At 36.5% G+C, this 19,652-nt stretch overlaps 1 protein-coding gene across 1 annotated transcript; it reads right to left on the reverse strand.

Annotated features, from left to right (window-relative positions):
* Positions 1-1,438: 1,438 nt before the first annotated feature.
* CYN (cyanase) lies at positions 1,439-6,336 on the reverse strand. The gene is made up of 4 exons (XM_020369980.3): positions 5,977-6,336; positions 4,588-4,659; positions 2,945-3,053; positions 1,439-1,717 (listed from the first exon to the last, which is right to left on the reverse strand). Exons 1-4 carry the CDS (start codon positions 6,243-6,245, stop codon positions 1,670-1,672), a joined length of 498 nt encoding a protein of 165 aa, XP_020225569.1. The 5' UTR covers positions 6,246-6,336; the 3' UTR covers positions 1,439-1,669.
* Positions 6,337-19,652: the final 13,316 nt, after the last annotated feature.

The following is a 19,652-nucleotide window of genomic DNA, read 5'->3' on the forward strand; positions in this document are numbered from 1 at the left end:
TTAATTCATCAAGTATCACAGTTGTACAATTTTGATATATCAAATTTTAATTAAACAATTTTAGTTTTTCTAATACCACAATTGTACAATTATGACACTTGAAAGACTAAACTTGTAAGATAAAAATATAAATATTTAAGTAATATTATTTAATGGGTACCCATGGGTATGGATACTATCATATCCGTTCCCATCCTATTTATAAATGAGTAAAAAATAATATTCATGTTTATTACCCACGAATATCTATTTAACCTACCGATTTATTATTTGTAACAGATTTTATCCGCGAATCTCCGTAGATACGAATATTTTTGTCATCCCTATGTGCAAATAAGCATGACGCTAAAATATGTGAAATGTGTGATGTAACTAAAATTGATTGCAATTTAATCAAAATTTTAATTTTCTTTATATTTATCTAGAATAAAAAAAAAAGACAATTCAAACCAACGGATATTTTGCTTAAAAAGTGAAATAAATGATAAAATAGTTAAAGCTAAATATGCATGAACAATTTTGAGTTTATTTACAAAGTTTAATAAATAAATTTATAGAAAAGTAGATAAAATAAAATAAAAATGAAAATTAAATTAAAAAAAAATGTGTTTTGAGAGTTAAAAAACAAAATGGCCAACATAATGTATACACTAAAAAGTCATATCTTTACTAAGAACATCATAATGGTGATTCTTACAAATAATTTATTTAAGTTCTTATTTTACTTTAAATGAAATCTACTATGTCATATCATTATTAAGCAATTTACACTTTTTTTTTTTACAAATTTTGTTCTAATGATAGATATTATAAACAACTCAAACTTTTTATAATTTTTTATTTACACTTCATTTTTTGACAACTTAAGAAAATTAATATAATTGTTATAATTAAATATTAATTTAATTAAACATAAATAATATTTTAACATATAAAAAATTTAATATTGATTTATTGTGTATGAAAAATATTAAATATTAAAAGTATAGAAATTACATAAACATGAGAAATAAATATGGATAATGGATAACTAATTTTTCATTATTGGATAATGAAAAATTCATAATACATGACTTTTTTTTTAATTTGTGGTTTGATGAAAGAATCAAGAGTAAAAAATATTATTTTTTAATTCATAAACAACATTATTTATTTAAGAATTGTTACTTGTTTTTAGATAACCTCATGTCATGTCATCACATTCTAATGAAAATTACTAATAAGTATGATTGTTTATTAGTAAGATACACCACAAACATTCCCTCCCTATTAAGATACTCTAATAGTATAGATAAATGTTAGCTTTGAGAATAATTTTAAGTAATTTAGAATAGAAAAAATTATTTTAAAAGTAAGTAAGAATTATACTTGTAGATGTATCTCTATAGTTTTCTGCTGATTCATATATTTATTTGTTAATAAGAAATTATTTTGAAGATGACTTTAAAAGTAACTTTTATTTTTATGCTGATATATAAACACAAACCATTGTATAAACAGCCATGACCAGCTACTTTTATTTTTCTCACCCATTGTCTCTCTCTATAGGCAACAGAAAATAGCATTGATAAAATACAACTTGTGGTTGTAGTTGTTACAAATCACAGGTAATGCATGTGCATGTAAATCGGTATCGAAGAATTTGACCTTGGTCTTCCCATGAAGATACTCACTGTTTTCCAAGTGGTCTTGTTCTTGAAACCATGTGCTCAGATATCTGTTGACAACACATTGGAGAAGTTTTGAAATACATAAAATTTAAAGGCAATAGCATGAGTATGAACAATTTTGGAAGAACAGAAACATACTCTAACTGTTATAGTTTTGAAATAGCATTACTGTGATACGAAATTTTCTTCTCAAAAGCATTATTGTGATATGAACAATTCTTCTTGCAATAGCATTATCCTCTTGAAGAACATAAAATTTAAATGCAATAGCATGTGAATATTAATGAGTTCCATTCATGATACGTTATAGCTCCTAATAAATTTTAAAGTAAATTACACTCACACTTCTTGTATTTTTTTTAAGATTGTACCCAATACCACTTCATAATTTAAATCTATGATAAGACTCCTTAAAAGTTAAACAAATGTTACACCAACCTTCCCCGGCTCCAAAGATGTGTGTCATGTGACTTGCACATGACTTTTAATGAATTTTTCTCTCCGTAAAATTTCCTCATCTACTCCAATTACTCCACTCACCTCTCTCTTCGCCTCTCTCAACTTCCTCCCCCACTCTCCACCTCTTTAACCGCACCATCACCACCCACAAAAAGTTGAGAGGGGCGAAGGAGAAGGAGAGGTGAGTGGAGCAATTGGAGAAGATGAGGACATTTTAGAAAGAGAAAAATTTATTAAAAATCATGTACAGGTCACATGACATGCATCTTTGGAGTTAGGAGAGGTTGGTGTAATATCTGTTTAACTTTTAAGGAATCTTACTGTAGGTCTAAATTATAAAAGGATATCGGACACAATCTTAAAAAAAATTATAGGGATATGAGTGTAATTTACTCTATATTTTAACCAATAATAGATATTGTGCCAAAGGAGTATATTACTAACACTCCTCTATAACTAATCAAAACACCACTGGTTCCTCTGGCTGATCAGTGACCAGTTTCACAAACAATTAGGATCGTCCTAGATTTGGGTTGAAAGATGACAAAGGAAAAAAATAAGAGGAAAAAATATCCAATATTATTATAACAGCATAATGAATATGATGACAATTTTCCATATCAATAATTAATTGACAAAGATATATTCTTAATCAACATGACTGTATAATTGTACAATTTTTTTGCTTCTGCAACCTACTGTCATCAAGTATTAGCATATTTTTCCTGACTCCTTGTTCCTTTCTCGTTCTTTTTATTGATTATTGTTCTCTGCAGCAAAATTTCAGAGAGAAAAAGAAGGAATAAGAAACAAACCTGCTCAGAATGTGGCAAATATTTTCCATCAAATGTCACTACCACACGATCCTTCCCATCTACTCCTTTAATTTTGTCAACCGAGCAGTAGAAATCTATTGCTGACATACTAAATATGAAATAAAAAATAATGAGATAAAACATCTTTAAAGTTAATATTTACAGACAATATAATAATTTATGCATCAATTTATGGCACTTGTAAGGAATACCATGTTTATCACCTCTAACATCAATCTCATAATCTTTTGAAAATATAAATATTTTCAAAATGGGTTTAATCAAGCATAATATGATATGTTAATTTGGACGTGCATAAAATGACCTATTTTTTTGCACAGAGAGTCTAACCTCAATAAAATAATGTCGCTCCATTATAGAGAATGACTAAGCTCATTTAATTCAAACTAAATTTAATCAAATCATATCTTCTCTTCTACCAACAAAACATGTTATATTTATCTATCTTCATTTGGGTTTGAGATCTAAATAAGATGATAAAATATCAACCTCAACCTTTTAGGTATCAAGATTCAGGACTGGTTTGTTCTCAAACTCAAGTCACATCAATTGCCTTATGAAATTTACACATGCTCACATGAATCATACTAGTGAGATTTTTAGTCCACAGACTGTAACACCCATGGATTTTGCAAGATCTAGATAAATCTGAGACTTGTTCTCTTGTTCGAAAATCAATCAGAAAACATCTAACAAGCATTAGCTAAAGGGTTTAATCACTGAGATTGGTAATCTAGCTAAGGCTGAAACTTTCACCAAATTAGGATATCTGTGTGTCTTGTTTGAAATCCTCCTAGTACTCCATTAATCATCACCTTTTAGTGTCAAACCTTTTTATGATATGATGCTTCCCTTGGTAGGTTTTTGACTTTTACTATTCAAGAGGTTTTAAAATGTAATCTATTTATTGAGACTTAATACTTAAATTATTGCCATATTATTTCTTCTTCAGACAGTTTTTTTTTTTTTTTTTTTCCTTTTTATTTGTAAGTAGAAACAACCAACAAACATGAGGCTTTAGAAAATTGAGGAAAAAAAAATAATGGCATGAATATATATGCATAATCTTATAAACATAATCCTAAAAGTCAACACATCCATATTCTTCCTGTGAATAATTTGTCTGTGTTTTGAAGTATTAAATATTTAATTATTGATAGTCACAATTTTTCTACCAGTGATTGCAACTGCGATAGCAATTATAGGATTATCTATACATAATATTCTATCAATTGAAGATTGTCTCTAAGCATTTTTACAGCAAGTCCGAGTTGCATGACATATAAGTCTTGTCTTATCACCTGGCGTCAACACACATTTAGGAACATTGCTTAAGCACAAACAAGATGCATAACTTACTGCAACATCAGAAATTTAAACTAGTTTTTAACACCAAGAGTTTATATTTAATGGAGATGGAAAATATTATTTTTGACAGTGACCAAGTATCAAAAAAAAAATGTCGAGTATTTCCTTAAACCAACATATCTTTTCTCATCAATGAGCCTTGAAGCTGAATGAAAAAAAAATGATACAATCAACTTAGTGATATTAAGAGCAACACCAAACAAATTCATCTTGAGCATGTGGGAGAAATTTATCATTATGTAATCAAAACTTACATTCCATCACCAAACTCCTCATTGATTATATCTTTGATGCTCTCCCCAAAATGCATTACAGCTTCATTCAACCTATGAAATAGATGATCAGCCTAACCCAACAAATTAAGTATATATAAAAGGCAATTGATATGCATTACACATAACATATTCCCAACGTTAGAATCCTCAAAACACATTACAACAGAACTACCATGTATATACATGTCAATCACTTTGGTTTCATTATAATATGTCCTAAACAACTTACAATTACATTAACATTTTTTGAAAAAAAAAAAAGAAGCATGTCTACTTAAAGACATCCATGACAGTAAAAAAATGACATTTGACATCTCTCACTAACAAATTTATATCTAAACAATAATTCATCATAATAATGTTGTGTTAATAGGACAACCTCTCGTACCCATTTGGCCATTTTCACTACAGACAAGACAACAGCTGCATGTTTACTTCGCAACAGGCACATATGAGAGCAAAAACTTACGATTCTCCATTTAACAATCATATTTTTACCGACTTTTTACACTGCCTATATATAAATTAAATTATAGCGTTTAATTCTAATACACTGGTATTAGTATAAAAGGGTTTCACACTACCATTCATTCAATCAATCATGTTTTGACACATTATTAACAACTTAACATGATTAAGTGAATATTAAAAATAATTTAATCGCATTTTTAGAACTATCATTAGTATAAAAGGGTTTCAAACTACCATTCATTCAATCAATCATGTTTAGACACATTATTAACAACTTCACATGATTAAGTGAATATTAAAAAATAATTTAATTGCATTTTTAGTCTATGTATTTAGTAATTATACAATTTTAGTCTCTCATGTTCTAATTGTGCCAATTAGATTCCTCTGGTTTCAGGGAATCCTATGTTCAATCTCTGTTGTGTGCAAAAACTATCGAGACCAACCAAATTATGTTATAGTGCCCCGAGAAGGATTAGTAGTAGTATCTGACCCAGTGGGCTCAAGATATTCATGGCAAGACAATAAATGAAAAAAGATTCCTCAAGTTTTCTCCCACTTACAATCAAGTCCTTGCTTCCTAATTTCATCCATATTTAAGGGGTGGGACTCAATTGACACAATTGAATTTTGAATCACTAAAATCACACCATGGAATAACCGACTTAAAAATGCAATTAAGCCTAAAAGAAAAGAAAGTAATCAATAGTTGAATCATGATTATACTCGAAACTCAAAGAACCCATTTCACCTCAGACAACACATACATGTTCCCATCACAATTTCACAAGTAAAAATCCAACCTTTTCTTCACCTCATTGTTCCACCACAATTTCATAAGTAAAAACCCAACCTTTTACACAGAGAATAGGTGCATAGACAAACAATGATGGAAACCTGTAGACAGTGGGGTCTTGGATGAGATTAGGGTCATAAGACCTCAAAGGGGGTCTCATCATCTCATGGAGAAGGTCTTCGGGCAGGTCGGGCAAAGCTGCCCGTAAAACAGGGGCAGTTTGGGGTTTGAGCTGAGCCTGTCTTCTGAGAAGCTGAGCAACATAGACGTTGGTGAGTCCAGTCTCCAACGCTAACTGATTGTAGGACTTGCCACTCTTGTCCTTCACACCTTGCAATCGTGTCACTATGCTTCCCTTGTTCTGCTCCATCTCAAATTGCTGCTAACTCTGATCTTCAGATTGTGATGGAACTTATCATGTTACAACCTAAATAATTATTTTATTGCCATTCTTCTTGTTGTTTCTTGAAACGTAAAAAGAAAATATAAATAAATAAATAAATTATCCATAAGAGTCTAGTGAGAATAATCCAACTCGGTTATTGATCAAGTATTTGATTTGAGTGTGTCAGAGGTTAAGTTTAAGTAGTGGAAAGAAGTAAAACCCAATTTTTCTTAGAGCTGTCAAAGTGGGCTCTAGCCCGTGGGTCAACCCGGCCCACCTTGAAAACGGGTCGGGCCGGGCCAAAAAAATGAAAAAAATTATGATGAGTCCAAAAATGTGACCCGGCCCACTTTCGACCCGGCCCACCCGGGTTGAACCTGTGGTGGGCCGGGTGGCCCACTTGACCCACTTACTAACCCATCCCCTAAACCCACTAACAACTCACTTAACTATTTATTACTATATATGCATTATTTTAATAAGATATCATTTTCTTTATAGATAAAGATAAAATCAATGTTAAATAATATGAGATTACTATAAATTTATCTATCCAAACCTCTAATAAAATTTAATATTGATGGATAATCACTCTCATGAAAGATTTTTTATTTTTTTGTTTTAATTTTTTAAAGTTTCACACTTATTAATTTAATTTTAATGTTGTATCTATGATACTTAGTTTAATAATTTTTACTTTAGACTAAATATTATTTTATATTGAAATTTATTTTGAATTATAATTTTTTTAAAAAAATCAGGTGGGTTGGTGGGCGGCCCGTTTAGCCCACCAACCCGTGGTGGGCCGGGCCGGGCTAGAAAAGTTTACATAATAAATTTGGTGGGTCGGGCCGGGTTGGCCCACTTAAAAAGTGGGTTGAGGTGGGCCGGGTCAAACGGGCCGGGCTGGCCCGTTTTGACAGCTCTAATTTTTCTTGTTGAATCAAGAAATTTTAAAAAGACAATTTCTTTATGGATTTGATTTTTAAAAAGCACCTTGAAAGAGAAAAAGAGTGAAGAGAAAATTTATCTATTACTTATTTGAAAATTATCTAACTTGAGCTAACCTTGATTTTTTTTTATTATTTATTTTATTTATATTTATATTAAATAATTTGACCTAATAATTTGGTGGTGTTATTAAAGTTAAATGGTGCTTTTTCTCTTATAAAATTGGTCGATTTTAATTTTTATCCTTAATTTTTAGAATACCAACGTTTGTTTATGTAATTATGAAATTTGATGTTAATTTCTTAATGAGGTGAATGTAATGTTCATCAGTAAAATAGTTCATGATGTTAATTATACGGGAAGGATATTAGTCAAAAAAATAACTATTTAGGTGAAGTTGAATAGAAATAACATTCAACACTCAAAGTAAACTTTTAAAAAGATTATTAAAAGAAAGACTTATAGTTAGGTCTCCAAAAAGGTAATCGTACATGTAGACATTCAATTTCGTCTGGGGCATACAATTAACAAGATAGGACATTAGAGGGTCCAAAAGTCTAAATTAACTATTTTTAGTGGCCTAGAATGAGCTGTTCCAAAATCAGAACGGGTCGTTCCCAAGTCCGGAACGAGTCGTTCTTGAATTGGAACGGGCCGTTCCGAGACTCCTAAAAAGGCCTAAAATTGTAGGTTGGAACGGGTCGTTCCAGACCAATCAAAGGGCCTAAAATTTGTACCTCGGAACGGGCTGTTCTCATTTCAGAACGGGCCGTTCTGGTTTCAGAATGGGTCGTTCTAGGGTGCAAAATAATACATAATGTTCATATCTGGAACGGGCCGTTCCGGCCCACGTCTGATGCCTATAAATAGAAATCTCAGCCAAAGTTCTGAGAGACCTGAAAATTTCGTCCAAAACTCCTTAGAACTCGAAATTTCTCTCTCTCTCTCCTATTGTATTTCTTTAGATTTGTGAGGCATTTGTGTAGTGTGAAAGGTTGCCACAAAGTACCTAGAATTTCCATATCGGAAGATTTAACAAAGCTTGATACGAGGTATTTCAATCAATCTTCTTCTCTCTCTTTTATTTCTTATTTTTTATAAGTATTGTTATAATAAACGCAATTATGTAGATATTTCAGAGTTAATTGTTTAATTTAAATTTTATGCATGTAAATAATCATCAATAAAAGGGGATTTAATATTTATATTATTATTGTTTATAATGTTAACTTCGTCACAGGGTACCGATTAAGGACGTTGTAGGGGTGTTTAATACCTTCCCTACACATAACCGACCCCCGAACCCAATTCTGGTTATTAAGGCCATTATTGGACTTTTTAAAAACTTTTTCCTTTTTCCAATATTTTGAATAAAATATTGGTGGCGACTCCATGAACTCATATTTCAAAACCATTAATTAAGGATTAGTCTAGTGTCCGGGCATTCCTTAATTGATGAGATTTTCGAAAGGATGTCTAAACCATAGGTCGCGAGATCGGAAATTTTTGGGTTGCGACAGATGGCGACTCCACTGGGGACGTTTAAAGAGGGTTAGACCCATTTAATTGATGAAGTTAATAAAATAAAAATAATAATTTAAATATTTTTTCCCTTTACTTTATTTGTTTTATTTGTTTGGCTTTAATATCTGTTTGTTTAAATTTTGCACCTGTTTTAATAAAACTGTACACAATCCTTTGCACACAACAGTTCCCTCTACACCCGAGGGCATGAGGGTAATAAACATAGGGAGTGGTTGACGTACGACCGGCCCAAGTTTGGCCTTGGAGCCTGCGAGCCTTGTCAGAAATCACACTCAAGGTGATAACCGGTTACTCTAGCCCGAAATACTGCGACAGACCTTAGAGTTTGCCAGGTGACAGGGACAGAGATACCGGGTCCCTATAATGGGGGCACCTTGGGGGCCTTAAGACCAGTGAGATTAGAATTGTCCTATACAATGCACTTTTCTTGTAGGGACCATAGACCAAGGATTTAAACGTGACTGTTCGCGGGTGTATGTTGATTGAGCATGTGTGTGTACATTTGTTTGCATTATTTGTTCTAATAAGAGTGGATTAAATTTTTAAAATAAGCAAACTGATAAAAAATATAAAAAAATAGAGAAATTTATACCCCTTTTTGTACATTCGTAGGTCATCATATCATAGCATCATATAAGTAGTTTCATTTTAAAAAAATAATAATAAAAGAAATCTCATCTCCATGCATCATTTCCCTTTAGACAATATAAACATGATAAAGATTACGCAAAAAATATGACATGCATTCTAAATTAGCTCATTAATTTCATTCATTTTATTTTATTAGCTAAGGAGGATTAGGTTGCAGTACGTATAGAAAGTTAAGAAAAGTGAATGCTCTAATATACGACAGTACCTGCGTTCTAAAGAAAAGCCCAAAAATACTATGGTTGTGTGAAGTCCCACATCGGTTAGGAAGGAGAACGAAGCATGCCATATATATGGGTGTGGATACCTTCCTTGTGTGGAGGCCTTTTGGGGTGGCATGCGTGTCATCGCCAGAAGCAAAACCGTGAGGGCTGCGGCCAAAGCGGACAATATCCACATGCGGGTTGCTGGGCTGTTACATTTGGTATCAGAGCCGGGACCCGGGCAGGTGTGCCAGCGAGGGCGCTGGGCTCCCCGAGGGGGGGTGGATTGTGAAGTCCCACATCGGCTAGTAAGGTGAACGAAGCATGCCATATATATGGGTGTGGATACCTTACTCTTGAGGACGCGTTTTGGGGTGGTGTTGGCCATTCCCGAGAACAAAGCCGTGAGGCCGTGGGCCAAAGCGGACAATATCCTCATGCGGGTTGCGCGGGCTGTTACATTTTGTGTGGAGGCCTCTAGGGGTGCCATGAGGGCATCGCCTAGAACAAAACCCTGAGGCCTGAGGGCAAAGGGGACAATATCTGGCCATGTGGGGTCGCTGCGCTACTCTGATGGGTTGGCAGGACTTGCCTTGGTGGAGGCCTTTTGGGGTGGCATGCGTGTCATCGCCAGAAGCAAAACCGTGAGGGCTGCGGCCAAAGCGGACAATATCCACATGCGGGTTGCTGGGCTGTTACAGGTTGGGCCCTTACTTTGATATGTTCGTTAAAGTAAGTCTTCTTAGAATCTAATATAGATTCTCGCTTAATATTTGAGCATTCACAGATAAACAAATCAATGAGACTGATATTTATTTTTCTCAACTTTCTCTATATTCTGCATTACATTCATTTAGAACAAATTCCTCCTTGTAAAAGAATAAACGAAAATAAAAAGGGAAATTAACCTATGTGCATTAGTCGAAAGTAATGGGATATAATCCATATGCATAAAGAGTTTTCAAGACGCCAACTTTTACCCCAAGAGGATAAAGCGTGTCGTGCAACCGTGAAATCCAAGCGGAATAGGAGAAACGACTAGGAATGGATGGATCCACACTCCCAACGAGTTGCAAGCTAATAAAGAGAATCTGAGGAGGACGAATCCCTCAAACACTAAGGCAAAGTGAATAGAGCTTTCTCGAAAAATGATTTCAACAAGAGAGAAACATTGCTTGTTAAGAATCTGCTAGAATGAAAACCTGCAAAGAGCGTTCTAGGAAAAAAATAATAATAAAAAATAATAAAAAATAAAAAAGTTGAGAAGCAATGTTTGTTTGAGCTGAAAATTGAGAGACAGCTTTGTAGAGGAGCAATTGGGAGAAGGAAATTGTATTGAATCTGGATGTAAGACTGAATGTGAATCTCAATATTGAGAGTGAAAAATACAGGAGTATTTATATACAAACGGAGAAGGGTAGAGATAACTAGAGAATATCCTTTTTATCCCCCTTCAAACTTAGTGTGGATTGTTTATCTACAGTGAGTTTGTGTCTTAAAGCTAAGAAGATAGATGAACTTGGAGCCTTAGTCAATAAATCTGCGACTTGAAACCGTGCTGGGATATGCTTGACTTGAATTTGTCCCCGAGCCACTCTTTCTCTAACAAACCATAAATCCAACTCAAAATGTTTTGTTTTAGTATGTAATACTGGATTAGCAGATAAAAGAACTGCTCCTTGATTGTCGCACCATATGAGAGGTGGCTGGGTGCTGCTATTGTGAAGTTCTGAAAGCAGATTCTGAATGTATTGAACCTCTGTGACCAGACTTGCGAGACTCCTAAATTCTGCCTCGGTGCTGGACCTAGAGACAACTCTTTGTTTCTTTGCCATCCAAGACACTATATTAGGCCCTAGATACACACAGTTCCCTGATGTTGATCGCATGTCTTCATGGTCACTCGCCCAATCTGAGTCACAGTATGCATGTATTCCAGTATCGGTTGACTTCTTGTAGTGTAATCCATGTTGTAGAGTGCCTTGGAGATATCTGAGTAGTCGCTTTACTGCTTTCCAGTGGCTTTCAAGGGGATGATGCATAAACTGACACAACTTATTTACTGTATAAGCTATGTCAGGTCTGGTGATGGTTAGGTATTGCAGGGCACCAATGACTGACCTATAGAGACTTGGATCCGGGCACACTGCTGTCCCATCATTTGTGAGCTTGAGGGAAGGTGCCATGGGAGTTTTGACAGGCTTCGCATTTGACATGTTGAGTTTGTCAAGAATATCTTTAAGATACTTGGTTTGAGAGAGGTGAATGCCACCTGCACCATCAGAATTGACTTCGATTCCAAGGAAATAATGAAGACTGCCAAGATCTTTGAGAGGAAAGAATCTATGAAGAGTAAAAATCAGAGTTTGTATAGCTGCAGGGGAGTTGCTAGTTATAATAATATCATCAACATATATGAGAATGTATATAGAGGTAACTTTAGATGTAAAAGTGAAAAGAGAAGAATCTGATCTGGCCTGTTTAAAACCAAGTTGAAGGAGAATTAGAGTGAGTTTTTGAAACCAAGCTCTTGGAGCTTGTTTGAGGCCGTATAGAGCTTTCCGTAGTTTGCAAACTGTGTTTGGAACGCCATTATGAAACCCCTGTGGCTGAAGCATGTAGATGTCTTCTTTGAGATCACCATTTAAAAACGCATTGTCCACATCTATTTGATGAATTGGCCAGCCTTTTGAAACTGCTAGAGCAAGAACAATTCTAATGCTGACAGGTTTGACGACAGGACTAAAGGTGTCTGTGTAATCGAGTCCTTGTTGTTGGCTAAAACCTCGAGCTACTAGTCGAGCTTTGTGTCGAAGGATGGAACCGTCTTGTTTGTACTTATTTTTGAATATCCATTTGCAAGTTATTGCTGTTCGTCCTGGTGGTAAGGAGACTAAATCCCATGTATGGTTTTTGAGTAAGGCATTGTACTCATCTTGCATGGCTTGTTTCCAGTGCTTGTTGTCAAGAGCTTGTACAACACTAATTGGTTCAGATGTAGCAAGAAAAGCCTTAGGTTTGAAAACACCAATTTTGGCTCTAGTGATCATAGGATGTTGATTTGTTGTGCGTGTTGCAGGTGATGCTGGATCTGGGACTGTTGTAATAATTAGTTGTGGGTTTGGCTGAGAGGAAGATGTGATCAGATTATGTTGGGAGGTATCAGTGGTGGAAGTGAGTTGAGAATCTTGAAGAGGCTCATCAATGGAAGAGACTAATGGAACAGTGGTAGCTGAATTGGGTGCTAGAGACTGAGATGGCAAAACGTGTATACTTGGCACAGGTTGTGGTGAGTGAGACGATGACAGACCTGCAACATTGTTAGTGTTGAAATAGGATGGACCAGGAAATGTGTCTTCATCAAAAACCACATTCCTGGAAATGATAATTTTGCCATTTGTTGTAAAACATTTATAACCTTTGTGTTGCATGCTATACCCAATAAAAACACATTGAGATGATCTAAAATCCATTTTATGACTGTTGAAAGGTCTTAAGTGGGGATAACACGCACAACCAAAAGGTCTTAAGAGAAGATAGTCTGGTATTTTATTAAACAACACTTCATATGGAGATTTGTGTCCAAGAATAGGTGTTGGAAGTCTATTTATAACATGAATAGCCGTGCTAAAAGCATCAGACCAAAAAATATGTGGAAGACCAGAGGAAGATAGCAAAGTTAAGCCTACCTCTGTGATATGTCTGTGTTTCCTTTCTGCTGTCCCATTTTGTTGGTGACTATGAGGACAACTGAGACGATGTGTTATGCCATTTTCATTGAAAAGCTTTGTTAGACAGGTAAACTCTTTTCCTCCATCAGATTGGAACATTTTAATCTTGTGTCCAAATTGGTTTTCAACCAGAGATTTAAAATGAATGAAATGATGTGCAGTTTCAGATTTATTATGCATAAAATAAATCCAGGTATACTTTGAAAATGCATCAGTAAAATGAACATAATATCGAAACCCCTCTCTAGATGCATAATGAGAAGGTCCCCAAACATCACTGTAGACAAGTTCAAGAGGAGAATTATACACAGTAGATGAATCAGAAAACGGAAGTGTATGTGATTTCCCAATACAACAGGATTTACAAACAATAGAGTCTTGATGATTAATAGGCATTGGAACATTACAGGTTTTCATAACAGCTTGTACTATTTTCCTAGAGGCGTGAGCAAGTCTATTGTGCCATACATCATAGGATTTCCTAGCCCTTTGTACATATAGAGTGGTACGGTTAGTGGGAACAGAGTCAACAGTATGTTCATATACATCAGGTTTCAGAATTTGCACTTCATCAAAGACATATAGGCCATTTTTAAGATTCCCTCGTAGAAGAGTTTCCTTCGAGTCCTGAGATTTAACAAGACAATAATTGGTGTGGAATTCAACATATACGTTATTATCTTTGCAAAATTTTGATACACTTAGCAGATTTTTGGTAATGTGAGGAACATGTAGGAGTTCTTTTAAAGTAAATATTTTAGAAGACATAGGAGTATGAAAGAATGATGTACCTGTATGATTTATTCCGATGGCTTGACCATTTCCCATGTGAATCTTGTCTTGTCCCGTGTAATCAGTTTTGGAACCAAGATTATTCAAATCTGATGTAAGATGATTTGTGGCACCTGAATCTGGATACCACTGATCATCATATACCATATTTTGTGAACCCGCAATCATGGCTTGCATCTGTTGCTGGTTTCCTGGGTTGTAGACATTAGTATTATGATTTAAATTGGGTTCAGTATATTGTTGATCATACCTGTGCCAGCAGTGAAAGGCTATATGGCCAATCTTGCCACAGACTTGACACGGTTGCTTATTTCCTCTGCCGAAATGCTGGGCTGATCTGCCACGACCCCTGCCCCTGTGAGGGCCTCTTCCATGAGTGCCATTATTATTGGAACCTCTTCCTTGATTGGTAAATTGTTTTCTTGAGTTGAAACTGCCTTGAGCCAAATTGGCTTGAAGAGGAACACTTTCACTTGCTTTGTGTTTTTCCAGTCGTTCTTCTTGCGCCATCAGTAGAGATTCTATTTGCTCAACAGTGTATTCTTCGGTTCTTGTAAGAACAGAGGTGATAAAGGGGTCATACTCTTCTGATAACCCATCAAAGATAGCATCTATGTGTTCAGCCGTATTCAGAGGTGACCCAATTGCTGCAAGATTGTTGACAATCTTCTTGATTTCAAGAAGGTACTGATTTATGGCTGTGGTTTTCTTGATTCCTCTTAATTGAATCTTGAGTTGTTTCACACGGGCTTTGGTTTGCGAGGCAAAGTATATTTCTAGGTTATTCCAAATCTGGTGGCACCACTCATATCCAACCATCCTTACCTTAAATTGCGGTTCCATACTCTCCAGTAACCAAGATTTGAGGAGATTATCTTGTTGATCGTAATCTTCATATTCTGGACTGAGAACTCCTTTGGCTTTATCCTCGTCTGTCTTGTGCTGGGCTGGAACATGCATGGCTCCAAGAATGTGTTTCTTTAGATGATACCCTCTTATGGTGGATTCGGCTTGTTGCCTCCATGTGAGAAAATTGTCCTCACTGAGTTTGGACGAGATGGGATTTGAAAAAGTTTGTGGGATGAACTGCTTGGTAGTTGCGGAAGCCATGGAAGTTTTCCCGGGAAAGAAAAAAAACAGGAGCTCTTGATACCATGTAGAGGAGCAATTGGGAGAAGGAAATTGTATTGAATCTGGATGTAAGACTGAATGTGAATCTCAATATTGAGAGTGAAAAATACATGAGTATTTATATACAAACGGAGAAGGGTAGAGATAACTAGAGAATATCCTTTTTAAGCTTGAATGTTCCTCTTGAGAAGCAAGACTTCATGGAAAGTTCTATCATCGCTTCTACCCATTCCTACTTCTTAGGAAAGGCTTAGGATATGAGTTGAAAATACATTTACGAGAGAAGAAGCCAGAGAACCTCTCTCTACACGAGATCTTCTGAAGCGCCCTCCCTCTACACGAGACCTTCTGAGGCGCCACATCCAAGCAAGTGGAGGACTAGCTCTACGGTTAGATGACTTAGGCCTCTCTAAGGGGAAACCTCCTTCTTTTTCTTTGTGTACGAATCACGAACTCAGGGCATGCCCGGGCCCTCGAGCTACATTAAATGGGCACGTGTAAATTGAAAATTCTATTTTAATGTCATACACTTTTCTACTTCATTTCTCTTCTCCTTTTTATCTACTCTAAGCCTCATCAACAAACCTTAAATGAACAAGTACATTTGAAATAAGGATGTCATTAGAAACAATGGCTTAATATGCAATAAAAGAACACATAAAGATCAATCAAACTTGGCATGACTTGTGGATAAAAGTCCAAACGAGATCAGTGCAAGGGGCATCGCCCTTTAATGAAGGAATGAAAGATGATCACAAATGCTGCAAAGACAAAAGTCCCACAAGAAACTCACTGAGGGGCAGCACAAAAATTAGGGCAAGGTCTGCTAGGAGACCCACAAACAAAAGGGTAGCCTAGGCAAAAGTGAGGATCAAAAAGAAAACGTCAGCTAGGGAACACACCTCAAGTAACCTAGGCAAAAGTTAGGACAAAGCAGCATCCCGATCTGAAAACTGAAAGGCGGCTCGGGAAGATCATTTAATCAAATATGCAATCCTAAGTCATTGCTTAACTTTGAAGGAAATAATGAGCTATTGCAGAAACTGATTTCCTCACTTTGAACTTGCTTGTTCATCAGCCTAAACCACTAGCCTACCTCGGCCAACCATTCTTCTAAAAACCATTTTTACAAAATCATTTCTAACAAAACTTCTGCAAAAAAAAATATATGTATATATCCTCTTCCTCTCTTTCCTCTTGACCTATATGACATTAAGATAAATTTGAGAGATACACGGAATATGCACAGTGAACACTCACAAGGAAAAGATGGAGGTGTCCTAGAACAGAGTCTAGGTACACCTGATCTAAGGACTAACATATCATATCCGGTACAAGCGAGGGCTGAACTAAACAAACCTCAGGTTCAGGAAGCAACATTTGGAATGAATTCGACACGGCTAAAGACTAACAATCCATGTCATTGATTAATACGCTTAGATTAATTTCTTGAAAGTAAAATCAATATGCATTTAAGCATTAGCATAGAGGCATCATTGCATAGCATACATAGGGCACAAGTGTGCACAAAAGGGTATAAGTTCAAAAAAAAATTGAAAAAATCCAATCCATTCCTGCCTTGCATTTTCTTTTGCATTCTTGCATTCTTTGTGTGTGTCTATCCATCCCTTGTCAGAGGAATCAAGAGGCCGAAGCACTCGTAAAAAAGATCAACAACTAGACAGTGCCTTAAAGTCAAGATCATGTCAAAAAGCATAGCCCCAACAAGGGCATTCCATACAAGTGGTTTCATATAGCCACCAAGAAACAAAAGACATGTCAATAGCAAGATGGGATAGAATCGGACAAGGAAGAATAATCAAGACCACAAGCATGAAGAGGCCATCATACCCTACTCCTCAATTGAATGAAGGATGCCAAGACTAGGAATGGTTTCCTTACCAAAGCCAGGAGTGGCTTCCAAAATAATACTCATCAATAAATATTAAGCAAATAACATCATCATGGGATGAGATCCCTCCACCAATGATGATAACAAAAGATAAAACAGAAAATGGCAAGCTTCATAAATGTTGAAAAAGCCAAAGCATTTAGAAAAATAGCAGAAAAAGACAAGCTTCAAACATAAAAAAGCCGAAGCTAAACAAATATAAAATTCAGAAAAAACCTACCACAAGCAGACGCCTGGAGAGGCATCACAATACTCACATGGCAGGGGCAACACCAGAATCCCTGTCACCCATCTATCGCCCATCAACACAGGGGCACATCAAGTACATCTTGCCCATCCTCCTTGGGGCATTTTCCATCACAAGTCAACAATGAGGGTACTGTCGAGTACATCAAATCGAAGAAGGATCACTGTCAAGTATCCACCTAAGATTTCAAAGGTCCTCCTTCAAAGGACATCAACAATCATCCAAACTTCAAAGGACATCAACAATCATCCAAGTCGAGAGCCGCTGTCGATCCTCTCAAATCAGTGAATGATAATGAGGGTACCGCCGAGTTCTTCGAAGTCAAAATCGGGACTTCCGCCGAGCTCCCACCATAGGCTGGCTGAAGCCTTAAAATCAGTCCATCTTGGTTGAAGAGCCGCTGTCAAGCCTCTCAGATCAAGAACGACAGTGAGGGTACCGCCGAGTTCCTCAAAGTCAAAATTGGGACTACCATCGAGCTTCCACCATAGGCTGGCTGAAGCCTTAAAATCAGTCCATCTTGATTGAAGAGCCGCCGTCGAGCCTCTCAGATCAAGAACGATAGTGAGGGTACCGCCGAGTTCCTCGAAGTTAAAATTGGGACTACTGCCGAGCTCCCACCATAGGCCGGCTGAAGCCTTGAAATCAGTCCATCTTGATTGAAGAGCCACCGTCGATCCTCTCAGATCAAGAATTACAGCGAGGGCACCGTCGAGTTCATCGAAGTCACAACCACCAGGATCGCCGTCGAGCTTCCACCATGGGCCGGCTGAAGCCCTAAATATCAGTCCAGCCTGGAGAGGCTGAGCTCAGAATATACTCTCTCTTCAACAAGTTACGAATAAAGGAACACACTACCATGAAGCAAGCAGAAGCATTAGGATGCATTGACATCAAAGCCAGAAGCATAAATGGTACAAGTTTACCATCCTTATCACCCGATAGAGCATATAAACCAACACTTAGTTGCTCTTAGGGACAAGGATATAGGTAAACACCATCTACCCGAAGGAAATGGTGTGAGGGCTTCTACACTGCTAAAGTAAAGGAGAAGATTCGGACATAGCAAGCGACATAGGGCATTCACATGGATCTTGAAGCCTAGATGTTTCGGTTCACCATCCTTGACACCCAATAAAGCATACAATCCAACACTTAGTTGCTCCAAGGGGCAAGGATATAGTGAACACTGTCTACCTGAAGGAAACAACGTGAAGGTATCTATTGACAAAACAAGAGTGAAGATCCGAATTTTCACCTCACTATCACAAGAGAAACAATGGAGCTTCTACTCGAAGACTGAAGATCAGGTGTACAGTTTGTCAACTTTGTTACCCAATAGAGTACGCAATCAATGCTCAACTGCTTTAAAGGGTGAGGATACGAGCAAATACACCTGTCCAAAGGAAGCAACGTAGAAGCATCAACACAGAGATGAGAAGAAGACCCGGACGAAATGTCTACGTCTTTACTTGCCTTTAGAAAAGCAACACAACTATTCCAAAGGACAAGTAAAGAGGGGAAGCTGTAGACACCCAATTTCGTCCAGGGGCATACAATCAACAAGATAGGACATTAGAGGGCCCAAAAGCCCAAATCAACTATTTTTAGTGGCCCGGAACGGGCTGTTCCAAAATCAGAACGGGCCGTTCCAAGACTCCTAAAAAGACCTAAAATTGTAGGTTGGAACAGGCCGTTCCAGACCAGAACGGGACATTTCAAACCAGTCAAAGGGCCCAAAATTTGTATCCTGGAACGGACCGTTCTCATTTCAGAACGGGGGGTTCTAGTTCCTGGAACGGGCCGTTCTGATTTCAGAATGAGCCGTTCTAGGATGCAAAAATAATACATAACGTTCATATCCGAAACGAACGGGCTGTTCCGACCCGCGTCTGATGCCTATAAATAGAAATCTCGGCCAAAGTTCTGAGAGACCTGAAAATTTCGTCCAAAACTCCTTAGAGCTCGAAATTTCTCTCTCTCTCTCTCCTATTGTATTTCTTGAGATTTGTGAGGCATTTGTGTAGTGTGAAAGGTTGCCACAAAGCACCTAGAATTTCCATATCGGAAGATTTAACAAAGCTTGATACGAGGTATTTCAATCAATCTTCTTCTCTCTCTTTTGTTTCTTATTTTTGATAAGTATTGTTATAATAAACGCAATTATGTAGATATTTTAGAGTTAATTGTTTAATTTAAATTTTATGCATGTAAATAATCATCAATAACAGG

Source organism: Cajanus cajan, chromosome 7, assembly GCF_000230855.2.
Source record: "Cajanus cajan strain Asha chromosome 7, NIPB_CcT2T_4, whole genome shotgun sequence".
Lineage (NCBI taxonomy): Eukaryota > Viridiplantae > Streptophyta > Magnoliopsida > Fabales > Fabaceae > Cajanus > Cajanus cajan.